The 25,267-nt window shown below is 53.3% G+C and overlaps 1 protein-coding gene across 1 annotated transcript; it reads right to left on the bottom strand.

The window, feature by feature from the left end:
• Window positions 1-1,299: 1,299 nt before the first annotated feature.
• On the bottom strand, window positions 1,300-22,566 carry LOC106995688 (SH3 domain and tetratricopeptide repeat-containing protein 1-like). Its single transcript, XM_077966400.1, is given in 11 exon segments — window positions 1,300-1,678; window positions 5,121-5,317; window positions 6,282-6,438; window positions 7,144-7,266; window positions 10,320-10,479; window positions 11,675-11,724; window positions 11,726-11,853; window positions 15,518-15,860; window positions 15,862-17,174; window positions 18,893-18,934; window positions 22,551-22,566. Coding segments are annotated over 11 exon segments (2,787 nt in total). The 3' UTR covers window positions 1,300-1,420.
• Between the last annotated feature and the right edge of the window lie 2,701 nt (window positions 22,567-25,267).

Here is a 25,267-nt window from a genome sequence, read left to right as displayed (position 1 = left end):
TCACTTCTGCTGGGTGGAAAACCAACCCAGGACTGAACCAGTGACACCTGTGGCGCTCCCAGAACCTCCTGGCTCTGTCACCTCTGCTGGGTGGAAAATCAACCCAGGGCTGAAGCAGCAGATGGTTGCCTGATTCCTTATTATCAGAGCTCCGTCCACTGGCAAGTCTCTCTCCGGGCCTCAGCTTCCCCTTCCATTAAACGAGAGGCTTCGGGATACCAAGGAGGGGTAACTGCTTAGTGAGGATGGGAGGTTTCTTCTGGGGAGATGAATACATTTTGAAACGAGATGGCGTGGGTGGTTGCACAGGACTGTGAATGTACAAATGCCACCACATTATTTGCGTTGAAATAGTTAATTGCATGCGATGTGAAAGTCACCTCATTTAAAGTGTTTAAAAGAGGGGTCTGGGAGAGTGCAGTGTATGTGAGAATCACGTGGGACACCCACAGTCTCTGAACGTCAGTTTCCTTGCGTAAACTGGCAAAGAGACTGTGTGAACTGTATTCCCTGGGGCCAAGAGATTCCAAGAAGGAAAACCTGGGATTCCTGGGACTGGAATGACGGCCGGAGGCCGGAAGGGGAGGGGGTTGGTGGGGACAGCTGGGGGGCAGCCCAGATAAGGCTTTCAATACTGGGTAGCAGCGTCTACACAGGCGGAGATCCCTGCATATCCCTTCCCGCAGGGCTGACCAGTGGCCAGAGGTGGGACTGGCCAGGCTCGGCCCAACCAAGTCTGGGAGCAAAGGACACTGAGTGAGGGATCCCCGGGGCCACCCTCACTGGCCTTCGGCTCTCCTGACACCACGAGAGAGCTCCAGGAGCTGACCTTGGGTCCTAATGGGGGACACCTTCCTGGCTCCAGGCTGGCAGGGTGGTGTGGTGGTCAGTGTACTGGGCTCTGCGTGTCCGCCTCTACCTGCTGTGTGACGGTGGGCCAGACTCCTAACCTCTCTGTGCCTCTATTTCTTCAATGGCGAACAGGGACACTAGCAGCCCCCACATCCGGGCACAGTGGCCTGAAGGTTAAAGGCAAGGGCGGCACGAGATCTACAGCAAGAACTCTGAGCAGGGAGAGCAGGGAGCTGCCCAGAGTTCAATCACCATCTCCCCTTTGGCCGCCAAGAAAACCGAGGCTCATGGTGACCTGGCCCAGGTCTGTTGGACTCACGGTCCTTCTCATCCCCAAGATCAGAGGGCTGCCACCAGGGAAGGAGCTGTCCCCTAGACACAGCCCAGGAAGCACACAGGGAAGGATGCCATGGGGACTTCGGTATGTTTTTGCAAAAAAAAACAACATTTATTGCTATTTGAACCCTGCTTTTATGCTTCCATTACCCAGAAAACGAGCTACGGGAGACACCAGGAGAGGCAGGAGATCATCCTCCTTGCACAAAACCCACTCCCTCGGATACTGTCCTCAGCGAGGGTGGCTGGAGGCCAACCAGGGGGCCCACCCGCAGAGTGGCAGAGGAGGTAGGTTGACCCTGTGGACGCTGAGCTCTGTGGCAAAGGTCCTGGCCTTCTGGTAGAAGAAGAGCCACTTCTCGCAGTCCAGGAGGAAGTTGTGGGAGATGGTGATCGGCCGCGTGTAGATCTTCAGCTGTACCTTCTTGTTGCCCAGGTCCACGGCGGCTGCCAGTGCCAGCTGGTAGTACCCGGCTACATCAAATGGATCCTGAAGGGGACAGGTCATGGTCAGCAAAAGGGGGACTCGGAGCCCGTCTTCCCAGAGGCCGTTCCTGTCTCCAGGTCATTCCACATGTCCATCCGATGCTGGCTCACCCCATGAGCCCCGAAGCCTGTGACACTGCTGTGGTCTCAGCTGCAGGAGGTGGGGACGACCCTGACACCCCTGGAAACCTTCCTGACTGTCCCTACGCCCCACTCACACCAAGCCTCCTGCCCCAGTGCCACCCTCTCCGCAGGCAGTGGCTGCTTTCCCCATGGGCTGAGGTCAGGGCAGATCCTGCCTGCTCTGAGAGTTCCATGCAGGACCCGTGGCTCCAAGCCACAGCAGGGCCACTGCGTTGAGTGACCCAGGCTCCCTTCTGGCCCCTGTCCATGCTGACCATTTCCAGGCCCTCCACGGGCCAGGCCAGGTACAAAACCATGTCACAGGTGTCCTCTCTGGCAATGTTCCCTGAAATATTGACGGAGTGTGACTCCCCAGACATCCACTCCCATTTTCAATGCGTCTTTGGCTCAAACTCACCATCCCTGGGTTGGGATGCCGCCTCCCAGACCTCCTCCTTGACCCTCCCATCCCCCACCCGGCTTCTCCCCAGGCACCTCCTCCACATGGCGGTCACCCAAGGGACCTCTCTAAGACCCATGCCTGGCCTGTCCCTCTTTACCATCTCAAGATGGCTCCCAGGGCCAATGACAAAGTCCAAGATGCAGCAGTCCATTCCCTCACTGCCCCGCCCCACACACGGAGCAGGGGCGTGAGAAGGCCCCGAGTCACCGCCACCGCTCGTCCAATGCCCCCTGGCCCAGCCGAACAATGGACTCTGTGCTGGGTGCATGGTTGAGCCTAACGTCCTTGCTTCCAGTCTGAGGGACCTGGGAGTGAACACTGACCACACAGGGTGGCCCGGGCTGTGGCAGAGGGAAGCCCAGGAGGCCCCAGACTCAGCCGGGTGTGGAAGGCAAAGGCTTCCTGAAGGGGTGGGGGCTTCCCAACTAAACAGGAAGGAGCCAGCCAATGCATATGTCTCTGCATGTGCCTGTGCATGTGAATGTGCGTGTTTGTGTTCCTGTGCGTGCATGTCCCTGTGTGTGCGCCTGTGTGCATGCCTCTGTGTGCACGTCTGTGTGTGCGCACCTGTGTGTGCGTGTGCCTGTGCCTGTGCGCATTTGCGTGTGCATTTCCATGTGCCTGTAGTGAGTGACAGCCTGAGCCAGTAAACACCTAATCCACCCTATTCCAGGGCTCACATGTGTAGACTAAAGGGGACCCCATTTTAGAGGCAATTGGCAAAGATGCCCATTTACCCCTGCTTCTCTGCCAGCCTTCCAGGTCCCATCCAGCCCGGCTTCTTCTCCCACTCCTCTGGGCCCTGGGTCCAGAGCCTCCTATACATAGAGGAGGGTGTAGCCTTGGAAAGACACCGCCCTTGGGGAATTCTAAGGGGGCCTCCCTGTGGGAAGCTGGCCTGTGCTGACAGCATAGTCACGATGAGGCCCAGAGGGCTGTGCATGGGAAGGAGGACTGTGCATGGGAAGGAGGACTGTGCATGGGAAGGAGGACTGTGCATGGGAAGCAGGGCTGTGCATGGGAAGCAGGGCTGTGCATGGGAAGGAGGGCTGTGCATGGGAAGGAGGGCTGTGCATGGGAAGGAGGACTGTGCATGGGAAGGAGGACTGTGCATGGGAAGCAGGGCTGTGCATGGGAAGCAGGGCTGTGCATGGGAAGGAGGGCTGTGCACGGGAAGGAAGGCTGTGCACGGGAAGGAGGGCTGTGCATGGGAATGAGGACTGTGCACGGGAAGGAGGGCTGTGCATGGGAAGGAGGACTGTGCACGGGAAGGAGGGCTGTGCATGGGAAGGAGGACTGTGCACGGGAAGGAGGGCTGTGCATGGGAAGGAGGACTGTGCATGGAAAGGAGGACTGTGCATGGGAAGGAGGGCTGTGCATGGGAAGCAGGGCTGTGCATGGGAAGGAGGACTGTGCATGGGAAGCAGGGCTGTGCATGGGAAGGAGGACTGTGCATGGGAAGGAGGACTGTGCACGGGAAGGAGGGCTGTGCATGGGAAGGAGGACTGTGCATGGGAAGCAGGGCTGTGCACGGGAAGGAGGACTGTGCACGGGAAGCAGGGCTGTGCACGGGAAGGAGGGCTGTGCATGGGAAGGAGGACTGTGCACGGGAAGGAGGGCTGTGCATGGGAAGGAGGACTGTGCACGGGAAGGAGGGCTGTGCATGGGAAGGAGGGCTGTGCATGGGAAGGAGGACTGTGCTACTTGGCGCTTTCCTTTCTCCTGGACAGGCGGAGGGGGCGGCAGGCTTGACCAAGAGAGATAAAGGCCTCTTCTGGGAGGCCCGTCCCCCTGGGTCCCACGCGTGCCCCTGAGCGGTGAACAGCGTCCCCCTGGGCCTGACACTTGGCACCTCCCTATCTGGCTGGGACTTGGGAGGCCACAGAAATCACGTCTGACCACCAGGTGTCGCCAGTACTGGGCGGGGGCCTCCCGGGCAGCCCCAGGCCTGCGGTGGGGTATACGGGGCAGGGTCTTAGGGCTGCCCCAGCTCCTCATGTTGTTCTAAGGCCCCCAAGATCTCGGCCCCTGGACTGGAGTGCCCTGGCGCCTCAGCCCGTAAGGAGCACTGACACGAGGCTGGTGTGATGCTAAGGAGGGGCGGTGCCCGCTGGGCAGATGGGTGGAGACACCACAGGTCTCAGTCTGCCAATCCCAGCTCTCCACCCCTGCAGGGCTGGGGGCAGAGGGAGCACAGCACCTCCCCTCGAGACACACCCGACCTAACAAGGCCTCAGCCTGGCTGGCTGGGGCCCCGCCCCACTGCACCTGCCCTGAGCTGGGGTTTCCCTGTCTGTGAACTCAATGGTAAGATACTGGTCCCACCCCACCCTTCCTGGGTGATGTGAAGATTCAAGGTGTCTCGGGACTCCAGGAAGGAATTGCTCAGTGCAGGCTGGCACCCTGGGCAGGCTTCCTAGAGGAGGCGCCAAGATTTGGGTTGGATCTTGCAACGTGGATTCAATGTGAGGATGATGGCGTCCTCTGAAATGTCACTCTCCCGACCCTGTTTTCTTTGTTAAATGCACCTTGACACTTGACTGTCAAGACTCAGCTTTGGTGTCACCTACTCCAGGAGGGCCCCCTGACTACAATCCCCCTTCTTTACCCAGAGGCCACCATTGCCCACTCATGTGTCAGCCTCCCTGGCTGAGACTGAGTTCTTGAGGGTGGGGCCTGGCCATCTGGGGAGCTGGGTTTTACCTGCTAACCTTGCCGGCTCCTCCAGCTGGGTGTAGAGCTCCAGGGAGGCCACTGGGCCATTCCTAAGAAAGGCTGGAACCCAGGCCTCTGGGGTCCGGATGGAGATCCCACTCCAAGGGGGCCAGGAACACCCCGAGCCCTGCCCCTCCCCACCCACCTTCAGGTCGTAGAAGATGATGTCACTGAGCACCAGGTACACCTTCACGTAGTAGAGGGTCTCCTGGTCGAACTCCAGCGGCGAGTTGCAGAGCTAAACGGCCTTGAGGTAGAAGTGCTCCCCCAGCTTGCCATGGCCCAGCCGGTGGTGCAGGGCGGCCAGCCGGTGGTAGGCCACACGCTCGTTCGGCCGGTCCCCTGGGGTGCAGGCCAAAGGGGCAGGTGTGAGGATGTGGCTCTCTGGGGCAGGGAGGGAACATGCCCCGCAGGAGCAGGTATACAGACCCCCAGGCAGCACACGTGGCTTTTCTCCAGGCACCTGTGGTCACCTGGGCAGCTCTGGCCATTCCCTTCCAGGTTCCCAGACTCACTTTTCCATCTGCAAAGCAGAACTAATAAGGCCTGCCCCTGTCTACTGAGAGGCTTTGGCAAAGTCGGACTTGGATGGCCCAGTTCTGTGCCTACACATAGCCACCTGCCTTTGCTCACTGCTTTTAACCAGGGGAGCCCAAAAGCCATGCAGTGCAGGTGCTCCCGGGCTCCCCGGCTCCAGGCAACCCACAGACGTGACATCCGACTCCTCCTGGGTGTGTCATGATCAGAGCCCCCTACCTTGGGGAGTCAGCTGCACACCTACTGTGTACTGGGCCATGGGGCACAAGGCGCTGGGGCATGTGGCCTGCCTAGGGTTCCCTGTCTCTGCAGGGGGACAGACGACCCTGGCACAGCACCAGGGGATGCACGGCCTTAAGGGGCAGACTGCTGGAAGGGGAACTGGGATTTTATCAGCCAGAGAGCCGTGTGGTTGATGACGGTGGGAAGGGCACAAGAGAAAGGGAATGTGCCACTCAGCCTGACACATACAGGGACCAACGAGATGCCTGGGATGTCTGGAAGGCAGAGGGCACACTGGGCGGCCCTTGTGGTCAGCAGCGGGAACAGGGAGAGGAAGCAGAGCTCAGTCAGGCAGGGAGCTGTGCACTGCATGAGAGACCTCGGGCTGTGCCCCACAGCCGGACGGGGAAGCCAGTTGGGCAGAGCTGCCTGCCTGGACAGGAGACCAGGAAAATCCAGTAGCTGTTTCAGCTCCTGGCCTGCAGACCTGGAGGCTGGGCTCTGGCAAAGTGTGGGTCCTGGCAGGGCGGGGGCTCAGGGGACGCACCCACAGTGATGCTGAGTGCTAGGGCCATGTAGGCAAACTCCAAGTCCTCCTGGGGCTCCTCCAGTGTGGCCAGCAGTGACACCAGCTTGTTGCACAGCTGTAGCTGCAGCTCCACCTTGCGGTTGCCCGTAGTCACTGCCAGGGGCAGGGCCCGGTCCTCAACACAGGCAGGTGGGGTCAGGTTTCCCGCAGCACCCACCTTGCCCAGCGCCCTCCTCAGAGCTCAAACATGTGCTTGGAGCTTCCCACACCCCAGCTACCCCTGCACCTCGACACAGCTCTGTGCTCTGGGATAACACACAGTTCAGACATCCAAGTTGGGGGCTGAAGAGTCACCTGAGGCCCATCCAGCTACACCCGATAGCCTCAGACCAGCCTCTCCCACCTGGGCACCGGAGGTCTGACTGGGGGGAGCCAGCACTCCTCTCTGCTCTAAAAACACCACATTGATCTGTGCCCAGGGCTGATCCACACCGTGAGCTCAGAGGAAAGGAGAAGCCGTCCCACTTCGGGGTGCATGCAGACCTGGGTCTCCCACTGATATGCTGTGTGTCCTTTGGCATGTCCCTGTGCCTCTCTGAGCCTCAGTTTCCTCATCTGGAAGATGGGGACAGGACTTCCCACTCATGGTTGCTTGAGGTCATCAGGTACAAGGGTAGAGCCATTGTCACGTCCAGGCCCCGAGCGTTTGTCCCAGGCAGGGGCATGGTCAATATCATTCCCGGTGAGACCACTTGGAAATTAATCATGTGCATGGGTGGCCCTGCCTCCATTTGGGAGGCCTCTACCCTGCCACACCTGTGCCTCAGCCCTCCAGGTGCCCCACTGAGGCCCACCCACATCAGCCCACAGGCCAGCTCACCCAGTAGAAGGACATGCCTTCCTCCCGCTCCCAGGCCCCATTGAAGAAGATGTCTCCAGCTGCCTCAAACAGCTCCAGCCCCAGGTTGGGGTCGCCTGTGTACAGGTCCACATTCTGTGCCACCTGAAAGGAGACAGAAGTTCCCTCAAGACCCACACCTAGCGAGGTGGCTACGCGCACCTTTGCCAGGCTCCTTCCTCTCACAGTACAGGTACACTTGAGCATTTTTCAGACCCTGTGCATGAGGGCTGCCCCCACCACTGGCATGAGGACAATGAACTGATGCTCCTGAGTGCCAGGAGGTGACTGAGCAGCTGCAGCCCAGGAGCCCGACACCTGTGAATCCTACCAACAGGGCTAGCCCTAGCCCACTCCCCCTGCACTCAAACCAGTCTCCGTGGCCCCCAGATTGCTGGGAGCCCAGCCCCTGGCTCCTTTCTGTGTTGCCACATCCCTGCCACATCAGCAGTGTTTGTGGGTGGGCCTGGTCCCCTCTTGGCCATGAATGAGCTCTTCATCCCTCTCCTCAGCTCAAGGAGGTATATAGCAGGTGCTCAATAATGAAAGCTTCATCAGGCTCGTGGGCTTCACAATTTGTTCCAGATCACACTGTGTTTGGGAAAGCCTCTGAAAACAGCCACTATGATAGATTCATTGTATAAGGAGATGTGCCACATGTCGCTTGGAGCAAGTTCTTCTGTGTGTTAATTGAGTGGTCACATTATTTGAGCATGTGCTGTATACCAGCAGGTGCTGTGCACTGTGAGGGGCCGCGCCTCTGCCCTCAGGGAGAAGATGCTGGCCACCGGGGGAGGATGTGAGGGAACCAGTTGGAATGAGGGAAAAGGCACACAACAGGTGCTCAGCAGTGGCTTAGGAATGAGTGGATGGATGGATGAATGGATGAGGAGATGTAGACACATGGATGGATGGAAGGGTGTGTGGATAGATGAATGCTTGGATGGATGGATGGATGGATGGATGGATGGATGGGTGTGTGGATAGATGAATACTTGGATGGATGGATGGATGGATGGATGGATGGATGGATGGATGGATGGATGGGTGGAATGATGTGGGTATGTCTGTATGTATGTATGCGTGGGTAGATAATGTATGGATGGGTGGAGGGTAGATGATGTATGTACATGTGGATGGATAGATGGTGGATAGACGAATGTATGGATAAACAAATGGACAGATAGATGTATGGAGGGACGGATTAATAGGTAGATTGGTGGGTAGATGGATGAATGATGGATGGATGAATGGACGAACAGGTGAATGGATGGATGGGTGAAAGGATGGATGATGGATGGATGGATGGATGAGTGGATGGGTGAATGGATGGGTGGATGGATGATGGATGGGTGGATGAATGGATGGGTGGATGAATGGATGGATGATGGATGGATGGAAGGATGAACAGGTGAATGGATGGATGATGGAAGTATGGATGGATGATGGATGGATGGATAAATGGATGGATGATGGATGATAGATGATGGATGGATGGATGATTGATGGATGGAAGGATGAACAGGTGAATGGACGGATGATGGAAGGATCAATGGACGGATGGATGGATGAACAGATGAATGGATGGATAGACCGGTGAATGGGTGGATGATAAAAGGATGGATGAATGATGGATGGATGAATGGATAGATGGATGAATGATGGATGGATGGAAGGATGAACAGGAGGTGAGCGGATGGATGATGGAAGGAGGGATGGATGATGGATGAATGGATATATGGATGAATGGACAGATGGATGGATGGAAGGATGAACAGGAGGCAAGTGGATGGATGATGAAGTATGGATGATAGATGCATTCATAATGGATGAATGGATGGATGGATGGATGGATGGAAGGATGGATGGATGATGGAAGGATGCATAGATGATGGAAGGATGAATGGATGGATGGATGTACAGATGAAAAAGTGAATGGATGGATACACGGGTGAATGGATGGATGATAAAAGGATGGATGAACGATGGATGGAAGAATGGACACGAATGGATGATGGATGCATGGATGGATAAATGGATGGATGGATAAATGGATGGATGGATAAATGGAAAGATGGATTGATGGAAGGATGAACAGATGAATGCATGGATGATGGAAGAATAGATGGATGGATGGATGGATGGATGAAAAGTGAATGGATAGATACATGGGTGAATGGATGGATGATAAAAAGATGAATGATGAATGAATAGATGGACAGGTGAATGGATGGATCATGGATGGATGGAAGATGGTTGGATGGATAGAAGGATGAACAGCTGAATGGATGGATAATGGAAAGATGGATGGAAAGATGGATGAAAGGATGGATGGATGGAAGGATGGAAGGATGGATGGATGGATGAATGGATGGATGAACAGGTGAATGGATGGATGAAGAAGTGAATAGATTAATGAATGATGGATGGATGGATTGATGGATAGAAGGATGAACAGTTGGATTGATGATGGAAAGATAGATGGAAGGATGGATGGATGGATGAACAGGTGAATGGATGGATAAAAAGATGGATGGATGATGGATGATGGATGGATGGATGATGGATGATGGATGGATGGATGATGGATGGGTGGAAAGACGAACAGATGAATGGATGGATGATGGAAGGATGGATGGATGGATGGATGGACCCACAGGTGTATGGGAAGATGATGGAAGAATGGATGGATGGATGGATGATGGATGGAAGGATGAACAGGTGGATGGATGATGGATGGATGGATGGACAGATAGATGGATGATGGAGGGATGGATGGACGAAGGGATGGATGGATGGATGATGGATGGATGATGGATGGGTGAATGGAAGGACCCACAGGTGTATGGGAAGATGATGGAAGAATGCATGGATGGATGGTGGATGGATGGATGGATGGAAGGATGAACAGGTAAATAGATAGATGACGGAAGGATGAATGGATGGGTGGATGGACAGGTGAATGGATGGATAGACGGGTGAATAGATGGATGATAAAAGGATGGATGAATGATGGATGGATGAAAGGACAGATGGATGGATGATGGATGGATGGATGGAAGGATGAACAGGTAAATAGATGATGGAAGGATGAATGGATGGGTGGATGGACAGAGAGTGAACAGCACAGGGGTCCTCCTGCATCCCTTGCCACTCACCTGGATGTACAGGTCCACCAGCTCACTCTGTCGCAGGATGTAATAGATCTTCCCTGCTTGCAGCCAGGCATGTGCCTCCTTCTCTTTCTTCTAGAGGTCAATGAAAATTCCCAGACTTCGTTTGGTGTAGTCCAGAGAGGATTTGTAGGCCGTGGAATCACTGGAATCAGACACAGGTGTCAGAACATAGGGCTCTCATCCTCCTGGAACCAGTCTGCCTCCTCTCGTGGGTCTGGTGACAGATGAATCTGGAATGTGAGGACTGGGAACGGCCCTCTTGTATGTGCAGTGTTCTGCCCTTCCCAGGCTGCTGGGAGGGCCAGGGTGAACACACACGGCATGGAAAAGATGAAGGACATCCTTCTGAGGGAATCGAGCATCATGCTGCCCTGTGGCAGGAGGAAAGTGCTAGTCCATCTCCCCTGCCTCCCAGATATGGCCTGTGTCTTCTCCAGACGCACCAAGAGCCGTTAGTGTTCAGAGGCTATCTAGGCCGATGGTTCTCAAGGTGTGCAGGCATCACAGTCACCCGGAGGCCTGTCCTTATAGCTTGCTGGCCCTGCCCCCAGAACTTCTGGCTCCACAGGCCTGGGGCAGGCCCTAGAACTCCCACTTGCCACAGGCTCCTAGGTGACATGGATGCTGCTCTGCTGGTCCAGGGACTACACTTTGAGAAGCATGGCTCTAGCACACTGGCCCATTTTCCTTCTGTGAACCTGAGGCCAAAACTGGAGCCAGTCTCCCGGGTCCCCATGGAATCTGGCCCCTTCCCTGCTCTCTCAGTAAGTCCAACACTTGAGGGGCTGTGACTGCAGCAATGTCACCAGGCCCTGTGGGTGGGGTGGCCAGGGTCATGGTTACCCCACCAGGTCAGCATGCTCGGGGGAAGCCGAGTGGGCCACATATGGGACGTGAGACCTTGAAACCCTGCCCCGGGGAAGCAGGTGACACAATTGGCTCTGTCTTCTGTGGGAGAGAAGCCACAGGTGGCTGCTGTGGTCACATTTAAGGGGACAGATGAAGGCCAGGAGTCAAGACTCAGGGCAGGCAGAGGTCAGATGACAAAGGGCCACCATAGTAGAAAGAACAGCCCAGAGTGCACGTACTGCCTCTGCTGGGGTTGAGATGACCTTTGACCCAACAAGGGAGACTCAAGCTGGGACTCACAAGCCAGCAGCAGCCCTGGGACGACCCCAGACCCACCAGCTCAAAGCATCTGATGCCAAGGAACCAAATGATCCAAAGGAAAGGGGCTGAGGAGGCCCTGGGCCAGCTTCCCTGTGCCCCCCTCCCTGCCACCCCAACCCCCTTGCTCCCCTCCACACCCCCACCACTGCAAAGCCAGTCCTCACCACTAGGTGCCCAGGGACAGGTAGAGCTGACTGGTGGTCTCCAGGAGCTGCTCTCTCCAGCACCTGGTCGGCCACCTCGCGGGCAAGGGAGAGCTGGAACTCGTAGTAGATGACACACTGGGTCTCGCTGGGCATGACGACGCTGTAGAAGTAGCACAGCCGCTGGACAGCCCGCAGCTGGCCTGGGCAGAAGACAAAATGGAAGACGTCAGCCTCCCAACATCGAAGCGAGGCTGGCTGGGTTCAGAGGCCCCTGCTCTGTGCTTGTCTCTTTCACACCTCTGTGAACCTGGGCCCCATAGGCGGGGAGCCTGGGCTCAGACAGGCCATGCACCTGTGCAAGGGCAGGCGCCGAGCACACCGTGACATGGGCACAGCTTGGTGCACATGCTCATGGTACAGGCCGGCCTTCTTTACAACTCCCAGGGCCGAGGTCCTGGCCAGGCTCGGCCCCTGCACCAGGCCATCTATTTCTGCTTCACAAAGCCCCTCTGGCCAGGACCAGGGCCACCTTCAGCCTGAGATGATGAGACCAGGGACACAAGTAGCCCCTTGTCGCAGATGGAACCCTGAGAGAGCAAAGCCAAGCATCACGTCTGCCACACACGGCATCATGTTGGGGGAATGGGGTTCAAAGCCGGCCCCTGGCATTTCCACACATGCTTCTCTCATGCAACAAGGCTCCAAACCCACAGGTTCGCTGGCCTCTCCCAAAGCCAGGGCGCTGGGAACAGTGGAAAGCTTCTGATTTTCTAGTGTCAGAAACATTCCGAAGATTAACAAAGGAAACCAGGCACGCCGAATGGACATCTGTCACACTCGCCCCCCAACAACAGTTGAATACACAGTCCTCTTGAGCGCCCATGGGACATTCCCCATGACAGACCATGTGCCAGGCCACAAAATGAGCCTCAGTGAAGGGAGAAGGACTGAGACCAAAGCAGAGGTAGGTGTTCTTCAGCTGTACTGGCACGAAACTGGAAATCGACAGTGAAGGAAACGTGGGAAATTCAAAAATATGTGAAAACTACACACTCCTAAACAACCAGTGAGTCAAAGAAGAGACCATCAGGGAAACTGAAAATTAATTTGAAAAGAATACAAACAAATGCACAGCCCGGGCCAGCACGGTGGCTCACACCTCTCATCCCAGCACTGTGGGAGGCCGAGGCGAGTGGATCGCTTGAGTCCAGGAGTTTGAGATCAGCCTGGGAAACATGGTGAAATCCTGTCTCTATAAAAAAAAAATACAAAAATTAGCCGGGTGTGGCGGTGCACATCTGTAATTCCAGCTACTCAGGAGGCTGAGGCATGAGAATGACTTGAACCTGGGTAGAAGTTGCAGTGAGCCAAGATTGCACCACTGCACCCCAGCCTGGGCAATAGAGCAAAACTTAAAAAAAAAAAAAAACACAGTGTATCAAAAACACCAAGATGTAGCTAAGGCAGTGCTGAAAGGGAAATTTATAACTGTAAATGTCTACATTCAAAGAAAGAAGAAAAATCTCAAATCAAAAGCCTAACTTTCCACCTTGAGAAACTAGAAAATGAACTAAACCCAAAGTGAATAAAAGGAAGAACATAATAAACGTGAGAGTGGAAATGGGAAGTAAAAATACAGAGAATGGAAAAACAAAAGAGATAATCAACAGAACCAAAAGTGGGTTTTTTGAAAATAATAACAAAAGTGACAAATCTTTCACCAGACTGACCAAGAAAACAAAGATGGGGCACAAACGACTAAAATCAGAGACTGAGCACCATGGCTCACGCCTGTCATCCCAGCACTTTGTGAGGCCGAGGGGGAAGGATCACTGAGGCCAGCATTCAAGACCCCCCTGGGAGAACATGATGAGACCCCATCTCTAATAAGAATAAATAAACAATTACAAACCCAAGTTTCTAAAATCAGAAATGAAAGAGGAAACATGATTGCCGACCTGACAGAAATAAAAGGATTCCATGAAAACACTACGAACAATTGTACACCAACAAACCAGACCATCAAGACACAACAGCCAAACTCTTAGAAGGACACAAACTACCGAAAGTGACTCAAAAATGACCCCAAGGAAGCATGTGGGGTATCAGCCCCACCCTCGGTCTCCCCGACCGTTCAGCTCAGGGTGGGGAGACAGGGAAGCATGATCCCCGTTCCCTGGCCTGCATTTCCAAGTGTGAATCCCCCAGCACCCAGGGGAGGGCCTCGTAGGAGGAGGTACCACAGGCTATTGTGCCAGGAGCCACCGGAGGCTGCAGTGGGGACTGGGGCGCTGGGTTCCTGGAGGGTCTCCTTCCAGTCACAGAATGTCCCTGGGGAAGAAGCCTGGGTCTGAACCCCCCAACCCTCCTTGGGCAGATGTGTGGGACCGGGGCCCCTTCACACGGTCCTTTCCAAAATCTCATCACTCCTAGGGCCAAGAGTGAGTGCCAGGCCTGTGCTGGGAAATGAGCAGATTCAGATTTGGGCACAGCCCCTGGAGCTCTGGTCCAGGCCACAGGAGGCACCTCTGAGTGGTGTCACTATGCCATGACAAAGCACTGCAAGGCAGAGGGGACTCAGCAGTATCCCTTGTCTCAGCCATTTCCCTGCACTCAACTTCCTCATCTATTCTCTGCGGCCTAGATTTCGGACAGCCCTGCCCACCTACTGTCCGTTCACTGCTCGGTCTGCAGTGACTGTTCGATAGCACTCCGTGGCTCCCCAGTGCTCTTGGGGAAAAGGCCAAGCCACAGTCTGAGGCCCCAGGCCCTGCTTAGCTCTCCAGAAGAGCTTCTCACCATCCAGCACCCAACCCACCCCCCTCCCAACTCTGCACCTCCCTGCATAAGCCCTGTTCACTCACCCCCACTCACACCCCGCTTATCTCCGCTCCCACTTCCGTTCACTCACCCCCACTCACACCACACTCATCCCCACTCACACTCCCGCTCACTCACCCCCACTCACACCACACTCATCCCCACTCACACTCCCGCTCACTCACCCCCACACACCCCCCACTCATCCCCGCTCCCACTTCCGTTCACTCACCCCCACTCACACCACACTCATCCCCACTCACACTCCCGCTCCCTCACCACCACTCACACCCCACCCATCCTCGCTGACTCACCCCCACTCGCTCACCCCTGGGCCTTCACACAGGCTACACCACCAGCCCCTCATCCACACCTATTACTTGACTAAATCCTCTCAACCCTCTGGTCCCAGACTAAAGAGGCTTCCCTAACCCGGGGCCAAGTGCTGCCCCGCCATCACGCCACTCACCCTTTTGTGGCTTCTCTGGCCTGAAGCTCACATTCCCATGCTCAGCACCTCCCTCCCGAGGACCCCACAAGCCCCATTTGTGGGTGGGGCCTGGCACACTCAGCACGAGCTGCTTTTGCGTGAACTGTTCTGTGGCTTTGGCCAATCACCCGCCCCTGTGTCCTCTGTGAAGTGGGATGACCGGTGCACAGGGCTGCCGAGATACCAAGCAAACACAGGAACAAGAAGTGGCGTTCAGGGCCTGGCTCACGGAGAGGCCCCAAGTCCCAGCTCAGCACAACATGCCTTGATCCCAGGGTTATGTCTAGGGATTCCCAGCACGCAGGACTTTCCGTGCTCAAGGCAGGATGGTCCCTGGGCAAACCAGGAAGAGCTGCCTGACTCAGTAGGGCACAGAGGGCCTGGCCCTGCATGGGAACGGCCTGTCTCCAGGGCGTTTGCCAACATCTTCTGCTGGCCATGACTCAGCGCTTTCGATGGTGGAAAAACCACCACTTGTTTCCGAATCACAAACCCCAGGTGTGCCCTGACCCAAGTGGCCCCAGAAGGCGCACAGGAGGAACTGGGGCACTCACTCTCCACGTGGTCCATCTCCACGGCCACCAGAAGGGCCCACTCGTAGTAGCCCTTGCACTGCTGGGCCGGGCCCTGGCGGGTGAAGAGGTAGCCCAGGAGTATGTGGGTGAAGTCCCGGCCACACTCCCCACAGGGAAGCCTCGAGAACAGACGTACAGCCTCCAGGAGGTAGTGCTGGACCAGCCTGCTGGCACCCGCGTGCAGGCACAAGGTCCCAAAGTTGGCCAGCACCACTGCCTGGTTCCTCCGCTGGCCCAGGTCCCAAGCCACCCGTAGGGCGTGGTAGTAGCCCTCGGCTGCCTGCCTCGTCTGGCCCGTCCTCTTCAGAGCCACGGCCACCAATGTGGGCAATCACACCCTCCTGGTCCTCGCTGACCACCACTGCATCCTGGACAGACTGCAGGATGTTCAGGGCCACCAGGCTCTGCCTATGAAGCACATGCAGCCAGGCCAGGGCCACCAGGAAGTCCACGATGGCACGTACTCCGGCAACAGCACTGGCTTCCACCGCCTGCGTCATGAAGGTGATGGCTGGGCCATGGTAGCCATGGTGGCTGTACGGCTGGGCCAGGCTGGCGTGGAGAAGGTCGCACAGCGCCTGGCCTGTGCCCGGGGTTAGGGAGGCCAGCGCTCGCCTGAGGTAGTGGGAAGTCTGGGTGGGGAGGCTCTGGGGCTGGAGGGCGTTCTGGAGCACCAGGTTCACGTTCCTCAGCGAACCAGCCAGCAAGTCCTGTGTCCTCAATGAGGCCACCTTGACACAGCTCAGCACCAGGTGGGGCAGGCACTTGCGGCTGTAGATGTCAGCCAGGAGTAGGCAGCAGTCTGAGAGCCACGCAGCGTCTGGGGCTCCCGAGTCCCTGTGCAAAAACAACAGCTGCTCTAGGAAGGGCAGGGCCTCCTCAGGCTGCTTGAGGTGCACGTGGTGCCTGGCCAGCAGGAAGCAGGCCCGGGCCTAGGCCTGCTGGCTCTGGCCACCCACCGCCCACTGCAGCCCCAGCTGCAGGAGCTCCCCGTCCGCCTCGGTGCTACAGATGTGGCCAGGCGTCCCCAGGAGCAGGGCCATGGCTCTGGGAACCACCTGTGTACACTTCTCCCGGTTCTGCTTCCAGTAAATGCTGGCCAGGTTGGCGTACACAGCCACCACCAGGAACAGGTCCCCGAAGCTGCCCTCCAGGACCCCCAGTGTTTCCTCCAAGTACACCCGGGCCTGGGACAGCTTGAGCCTCCTGCTGCACAGCCGCCCCAGAAGGAAGCAGAGCCTGGCCAGGGCCATGAGGAGGCCACCTTTCTTGGCCGCCCCTCAGGCCTGTGCCAGGCGCCCAGTCAGCTCCTCCTCATCGCTAAAGCTGCTGAACATGCTGCTCAGCCATGGCAGCGCCAGGTTGTACAGGCCACAGAAGCTGGCCTTGAATCCAGAGGTGTTCAGGAACAGCAGCAGTGAGCTCAGGGTCTCTGGATCCTCCCAGTTGTCCTCAGCTTCCAAGCAGAAGGAGGGCTCCTCGGGGTCCTGCAAGCTCACGTTGCTGGATGCTACACAGAGACCCCAGGACGCTGGCTCCTGGGGGCAGCCTGGGCAGGTCTTGCATTGTTCCAGAACATTCTTCACCTTCGGCAGGGTCTCCTGTGGCTCTAGGCCCAGGCAAGGTGGAGGTATTTCTGCAAGTCACAAAAACACCTAGAAGATTAGAGTCCAACAGTGAGTCCTTGGTCCACTTGGGGCAGGATCCCCGCATCCCCGTCCTCTGTGTCCCTGGCGCAGCTTGCCATGAGCCCTTGAGAATTATGCGCAATGCAAACCCAGGGTCTGGAGCACGTACGATCTCCGGGGACACAGAGAACACGCAGGCCCGTGGCCCGACTCTCCTACAAAATCACCCTCCTGTCCTGCTTTGTCGCCACCTCACAGCATGGTTTTAGGAGACTATGTCAGCTCAGTGATCCCTCAGAGATGCCTTTCCCTTTAGATAGAATCAAAGCCTTCTAACTGGACCCATGTATATGCAGCACTACAACTACAAATTTAACTTTTGTCAGCATATTGGGCCCCCCGGTGGGGTACAGGAATCCATGAAATCCTCAACAGCCAATCAGAGCTATTGATCAGCTCAAAAGCTGCTATGCAAAATTGGTAAAGCCACCGACGGCACAGGACAGGGGTGTTGTACCCATGTACCCAGCTCCGTGCAGGGAAACGGACCATCCCTGCAGGAAGGATGGGAAAGCTTCCAGGCCCCTGTGGCCACCTTCACCTTGGATGGTCTGAAAACCTGAAGCCCTCGGTTCCTAACAAAGGCCAGCCTGCTCAAGCAACCCACTGGTGTCTGCTGGCTTTGGTGGATTCCTAGCCAAAGCCCCCTCCCAGAGGTGAGCAAACAAGCGCATTTCCTGTTGGAAAACCTGGGATGAAAGGAGGCATTACTGGAAAGGAAAAAACCTAGATTTAAACAGACCCTCTGTTTCAAGCTCACACGCAAAAACTATTTTCAATACAAACTGCCTCCTTATTCATCTGTAAAGCCTTGGCATTAAAAAAAAAAATATGATTTAGAGGCAAATGTGACTTGACTACACTAGATGAGCTAAGAAATCTCCCCCACCCGGCAGAGGCCCACAGCCCCTCCCAGCCACTACCCTGGCCTCCGGGGCAGCTGGAGAGCCACGTGCCTTTGCTCCAGAGACTTTGGCAGAGGGTGGAACCAACCCCTCCCCGAGGCAAACATACAACAGCCTTCCCTTCCCCACTGGCTTCCCGGGCCTCCTCTGGGACCTTGTGCCTGCATCCCGAATGTACTGGGATGGATCCCATTCCCAGGGAACTTCCAAGGGCCCTTGGTGCATTCACATCTCCAGGCTGTCCACATGCGGGCCCTGTGTGAGGGGAAGCGACAGAGCCGCAGAGGGGAGATGGGAGAGCCTCCCTGAATCAGCCCCTCAGGAAGGAGCAGACCCTTCAGGGACCTCAGTTGAGGCCCCTGCAACCTAAGGCTCTGAATTCTGCTACCCGCTGAGGGCTGTGTGGCCTCCCATCTCTGAGGCAGAGCACAGGGCAAGCTGCAGCTTCTCCAGGTCATGAAAAAGGAACCCACAGCTACATGTGGGCCCCAGCAGTGGAAAGGATGCCCCACCTCGGTCGGGGACCAGGCGGGGGTCAGCATGTTCATTGGAAGAAGTGTGGGACCCCACAGCCTCCAGTGCCAGAGTAGACGGGAGGTTCAGGCCCACCTCAGGCGACGTCCCCCAAGCCCCCAGCCCGCACCACAGAGGGGTGACTGTCGCATCCAATGCCCACTGTACTCAGCTCTGTCCCCTCCCCCGGTGTTACTCCAAGGCCCAACTCATAACCAGAGGAAGCCTGAGCCACTGGCAAAACCCACCTTGTTCCTGCGGCTGCTCGGTCACAGCTTCCTCTACTGAGTCTGCCAAGGGAGAAAAGAGAAGCAATGACACCCCCAGCCAGCACCTCTGCTCCCATGTCAGGTTGAGCTGGTGTCGGTGTTGCAGGGTGAGAGCATTGCAGGGTGCAGGGGTTGAAAGTCACATCATCCTCTTCCCTCCTGGATCATGGGAACAACATCACTGGGGGGTGGACACTTTCTGCGATACTGGGAGTAACATCGTCTTCTGTGCCTTGGAATATTAAGGGCAATATCATGGGGGGCCGTGTACATCTTCTGCAATATTGGGAATAATATTATCCCCTCTCCCCATGCATACTAGGAAAGATATCAGAGTGGGTGTTCACCTCCTGCGATATGGGGATTAATACCATCTTCTCCCCTTCTGGATATCAGGAAGAGTATCACACGGGGGTGTACGGTGTCTGCGATACTGGGAGTAATATCAACCTCTCAGCCTTGGAATATTAAGAAGAATATCACAGGGTGGATGTACACCCCCTACCATATTGGGAGTAATATCAGCCTCTCCTCTCCATGGATAATAGGAACAATATCCCAGGCTGGATGTACGCCTCCTGCTCTATGGGGAGTCATATCCCTTCCAGGGTACTCATAACAATATCACAGGGCGGGTGAACACAGCCTGCGATACTGGAACTATTATCATCCTCTCCCCATCTGGATACTAGGAACCATATCACAGAAGAGCTGTACCCTCCCTGCGATATTGGGAGTAATATCATGTGCTTCTTCCATGAATATTAGGAGGAATATCACCGGGTGGCTGTCCATTCATTGCTATGTTGAGAGTCATGTCATACTCTACCACCTGGATATTAGGATCAGTGTCACAGGGTGAGTGCACACCTACTGCGATATTAAAACTAACATCATGTTCTCTGTCCCTGGATATTAGGAACAACATCACAGGTAGGTGTACACCCCCTGCAGTATTAAGAGCAATAATATGATTAATTAGTAAACATCAATGATCGATTTTAATAATTACCAGGCCGATCTCGAACTCTTGACCTCAGGTGATCTGCCTACCTCAGCCACCTAAAGTGCTGGAATTACAGGCGTGAGCCACCGCGTCCGGCCAACACTTCTTGACATCTCTTTTTGGACCTCAAATTTAGCATGCCGAAAACACATTTCTGATTCCCCCTGCTATAACCCACTCCTCCCATAGTCTTCCCGATCCCAATAACAGCATCTCTAGTCTTCCAGTTACTCAGGCCAAAATCCTTGACATCATCCTTAAAACTTCTTTTTCTCTCTCTTGTCATCCAACCCATTTAAACTCTCCTTTCAAAATATATGCCAGACCTAACCACTTCTCACCTTCCTCATCATTTGCAACCAGGTCCAGCCCTCATCATAGCACTTTGAGTTACTGCAAAAGCCTCCCAATCGTCAGGCACAGTGGCTCATGCCTATAATCCCAGCACTTTGGTAGGCCAAGGCAGGTGGATCATCAGAGGTCAGGAGCTCAAGACCAGCCTGACCAACATGGTGAAACCCCTCTACTAAAAGTACAAAAAATTAGCCGAGCATGGTGATGGGTGCCTGTACTCCCAGCTATTCGGGAGGCTGAAGCAGGAGAATCACTTGAACTCAGAAGACAGAGGTTACAGTGAGCCGAGATTGTGCCATTGCACTCCAGCCTGGGTGACAAGAGCGAAACTCCATCTCAGGAGGTTAAAAAAAAAAAAAAGCCTCCCAACCCACCTCTCTCCTTCCGCCTTTCACCCTGCCCTGCATTCTACCTTCCTCTCTCAAACATTTCAGAAAAAAAAAAATTATATCCACAGAGAGAGAAAGTACAAATGGGGTGAAATGTTTGGGGAATCTGAGGGAAGAGTATATGGGAATTCTCCGTACTATTTTTGCAACTTTTCCATAAGTCTGGATTATTTCGAATTGAAGAGTTAAACAAAGAAAAAACAAAAAACAAAAACACTATCTCCCTTTGTGAATCCATCCTGTGTTTCCCCTGGCAACTTAAAGACGCTCTCAACTAACACATCTATTTTTTCATAAACACTAAAAGAACTGTTACCTAGTTTTGATTTTCTGTGCTTGGCAGTAGAAGTGTGTGTGTGTGTGTGTTTCATATATGTGTGTGTGTATATATATGTGTGGGTTGTATGTGTATATAGAGAGGGAGAAATATATATGTGTATATATATAAATATATATTGTATATTTACAATGGTAATGTGTATATATATAAATATATGTGTGTGTGTAGATATATATAATACATACCCCATAGCCTGTTCTTAACCAGTTCTAAACTTAGTCGGAAAAACACATACCTAAGCAGAGAATTTCAAAACAATATGATGAATATTTTGATAGAGGGATGTGTTGCTATGGAACACGTTGCTAAGACACAAAACCTCCTAGATGGGGCAATGAATGAACGAAGTTTTCCACCTATAGGCACCCCCTCTGATATCCCCTCAAACCTTTATAGTTATATGAATTTGCTTCCCCCAGGACCCTCGTTTCATAACGGTTAGTCCTAGAGCCTAGCAAGTTCCTACTACAGCTGGCACACATATGCCATTCAAGAAACAGTGGCGGAGTGAATGACGAGTTAAGAACCATTTGTCAGCCCGTTCTCAGCAATACAACATGCACTGGTATGCAAATTATATTTTTGTTGAAAGCAACAGCAGGATCACAAATTATCTTTCCAGAGAAAGCAAACCTCAAAAGCTTCTTTACCCTACTAAAGCACATTATAAGAAGCTCCGCTTATATAAAAGAAAACCTCCTCATTCGTTATCAGTGGCATGTAAACCTAATAAGCCTCCGCCTCTGATGACATCTCTTCCATCCCCAGGGCTAGATAAAGGAGGTTCCGGAAACCCTGGTAGTTGTGAAGGTGGCTCCCAGCTCTGACAGTCTTGAACCCTGCGTGCGTGGAGGTCACACAGCAGAACAACAACAGAGGGAAGCATCATCAGACTTCGAATATGTTTGAACCAGAGATAGCAAATAGGCTGCAGCCAACCGAAAACACCAGAGATTCATGGTGGCCACCTGAGGGGTTGTGCTCTTAAAAAACAAAAATAAAAAATAAAAATTAAAAAATTAAGAAAGGAAGGGGTCAAGAATCCATCAGGTCTGACTGAGACGTGTATCAGTGACTAACACCCCGTATGGCAAAAGTACTCCGGTGCGCTTTGGGTACTCACAGCTTCAGCAGTATTCAAAGGCGTGTGCTTCCCTAAGACTAAGCCACGGGAATACCCCCAGCAACACTGCCGGGAGAAACGTCTCCCATGGATTTGGCTAGAAATACAGTTGTCTTTAACAAATTAACACTGAATAAATCCTGACTTATTAGAGCCTATGAGAATGACATTCTCAATGATAAGTTATCACTACAATCTCCAAACATCTGCGATCCTGCAGGGAGGAGCTGTGACAGTGCAGGCCACAGGCCACATGTCGAGAATGCTTCCCAGACTGCCTGTTACAGAATAAAAGAAATGAATCCCCCCCCCCAAGAATGTCTTCCCTCACATTTAGCCAGTTGTTCCTTTGTGTGCATCTCTGTGCTAAAATGGCCATTCTTCCCCACAGCCTGAAGTCATATGCTAAAATAAATGAGACTCACATGAAGTCAGAACCATGCAGATGCGAGGAAACCACCACAAATGAAATGGGCTGGAGAGTGTGGCCAGGAGGATGGTACTTCCCAGGAAGCAATTACTTCATCTCTGCCCATGAAGCAGGCAGCTGTTATTGTCCCCCAGGCCCACGCCAGCCACTCAAAGTAGGTTCTAACCAAACTACCTCCAACAATCAATATAAATACACCACACAATTGGCTTCTGAAAGGACACCTTGTAACCAACAAGAAACTGTTAGCACAACTTTGACAAACTGTACAACTAAAAATCTTGGAAAGGGATAAACACTGCCACATTTTGACTCAAATACTGCTACGTGGTAGCACCGCAATAATTCACTGAAACAAAAGAATGAATGAGGAATACGTTTATATAGGAATCAGAGGAAGCATGACTAATCATTTAAAGAAATAGGTCAAGAAACTGCTAGGTTCAAATGCTACCGTGTGACATTGTCAGGGCCTTAGGCAAATTCACTTTTCTTGGTCCTGTTTCTAGGTTCATCAAAAACCAACTTTGGACTAGGGAATCTGTTGCTTCCCAAAGCCTTCCTTCTGTGATTCCAGCCCAGATTTTAGGACTGCTCTCCCACTTGGTATATGAAAGCACTTTCCATGTATAACAGCAAGAGTGCATTTCTGTGTTGAATGCGGTTTGGGACCTACTCTATGAGGCAGAATATCATCATGTAACTTTAAACGTGACGACAAGGTGCACTCTAGATAAGGATAACACATAAGATGTGGCCATACACCTGTGCATGCCTGGCAGGGAGATGGGGAAGTCTCATTTAATGAAGCCGGGGTGCCTGTTGCACCTGAACATCCTCAGTCCACCTCAAGTACACAACGTCCTTCTGACATCAAACCACAGGTATCACATACTTTTCCATACTTTCCACCCAAGATTAAAATATGCAGAGCACCGTGATAAAGACGCCTCCATTCCCAGCATGTGGGCTCTCATTCCGTAGAATTACATACTTTCAGTGCAAAATGATGACCAGGTTCCAGCGGCAAGCAAGACTGGGCTCAGTGGGGACAGCAGGCCCTGCAGGAGCCACCACTCCTGTCGCCACAGTCTGATGCAGCTGCAGAGAAGCTGTGGCTGAGGCCATTCACTTTGTGAGAGAACCGCACAGGAGGGAAAAGGTAGGGAAGGTCGGGAAGACGGCAATGTCATGCTTCTGAGCCCAAGCCAAGCCATCGCATCCCCTGTGACTTGCATGTATACTCCCAGATGACCTGAAGTAACTGAAGAATCACAAAAGAAGTGCAAATGCCCTGTCCCACCTTAACTGATGACATTCTACCACAAAAGAAGTGAAAATGACCGGTCCTTGCCTTAAGCGATTATATTATCTTGTGAAATTCCTTTTCCTGCCTCATCCTGGCTCAAAAAGCTCCCACACTGAGCACCTTGTGACTCCCACTCCTGCCCACCAGAGAACAACCCCCCTTTGACTGTAATTTTCCTTTACCTTCCCAAAGCCTATAAAACGCCCCCACCCTTATCTCCCTTCGCTGACTCTCTTTTTCAGACTCAGCCCGCCTGCACCCAGGTGATTAAAAAGCTTTATTGTTCACACAAAGCCTGTTTGGTGGTCTCTTCACACGGACGCGCATGACAGGCAGGTGCAGAGCCAGGGAAGGACCTGTGATGAGAACAGAAAGGAATGCGTCTCCCTGTACACACACTCGGATTTTATGACAATGTGCGCAGGGGGCTGAACTGGATGCCTGAGAACATTCCTCCAAGTTCTTTTGCTGATTTTCTAAATATTGGTGTAAAATCTGAACTCAGACAAAATTTTTTTAAATCGCTTCAATCAACGTCTTTGTCTAGTGCTACATGATCATCTAGAAAACCAACTTCTCTTCTAAGGCTCACATCCTCCTATAAAGTCCCAGGGATTTTACAAGGGAATGCACCTCTCATTCGCATCAAGAACACACACAACTACTGTTAAAGAAATGATTAAATTGCTTACATAATTTTTTAAACACCCAGATTTGAAATACAACAGAGACAACTTTTTGATAGCTCTGCTTTCCAACTGCAAACTGCGAGTGGAGAAAATAACCTACCATGATTTCTAACCAGTCAACAACCTGTCTTCCCTGGCTGCAGTAGGAGCAATCTTTCTGAGCTCAGGAGGAAAAAGAACCCAGCTGGTTAGCGGACAGATAATCATCAGTTCTCAGCGGGCTTCCCCGGTCCCAAATCCCCATGTGATACATGGAAGTAAACAGCTATCATTGACCAACCATCTGAATGCTTATCTCACCTCGCCATCTGATTCTCCTGCCATGCAAATTTAAAATTAATAAGCCTGCTATTAGAGAACAGAGTTGGTGCTACATCTGTTTTCCTAAAATTATGGATAATTACCAGCCCACAATGGCTTCTAATCAGATTTGAGTAGTCCCTTAGACAGGAAGCTAAAGTGCCTCAGCCCTAAACTGAGAAGAAAACAGAAACTGGAATGCTCTAGGTTTGATTTTTTCCCCCTTGTTCTAAAGTTGCTGTTCACGAATCTCCTTCTACTGTCTTGTTTATAAAATTTATGAGAAACAGGGAAAATCAAAGACATGATAGAAATGGCCACGTTTTCTAGGTACAAACTTTGTGAACATTATTTTTAGGTGCTGGGCTTTTTCTCCACAAATTGTGAGCCTGGAGTACATTTTCTCCCTCGTGG

The sequence above is a fragment of the Macaca mulatta genome, chromosome 15 (genome assembly GCF_049350105.2).
Source record: "Macaca mulatta isolate MMU2019108-1 chromosome 15, T2T-MMU8v2.0, whole genome shotgun sequence".
In the NCBI taxonomy this organism is placed as follows: domain Eukaryota; kingdom Metazoa; phylum Chordata; class Mammalia; order Primates; family Cercopithecidae; genus Macaca; species Macaca mulatta.
Note: the sequence above shows the minus strand (reverse complement) of the source record. Positions and strands in the feature narration are given on the sequence as shown.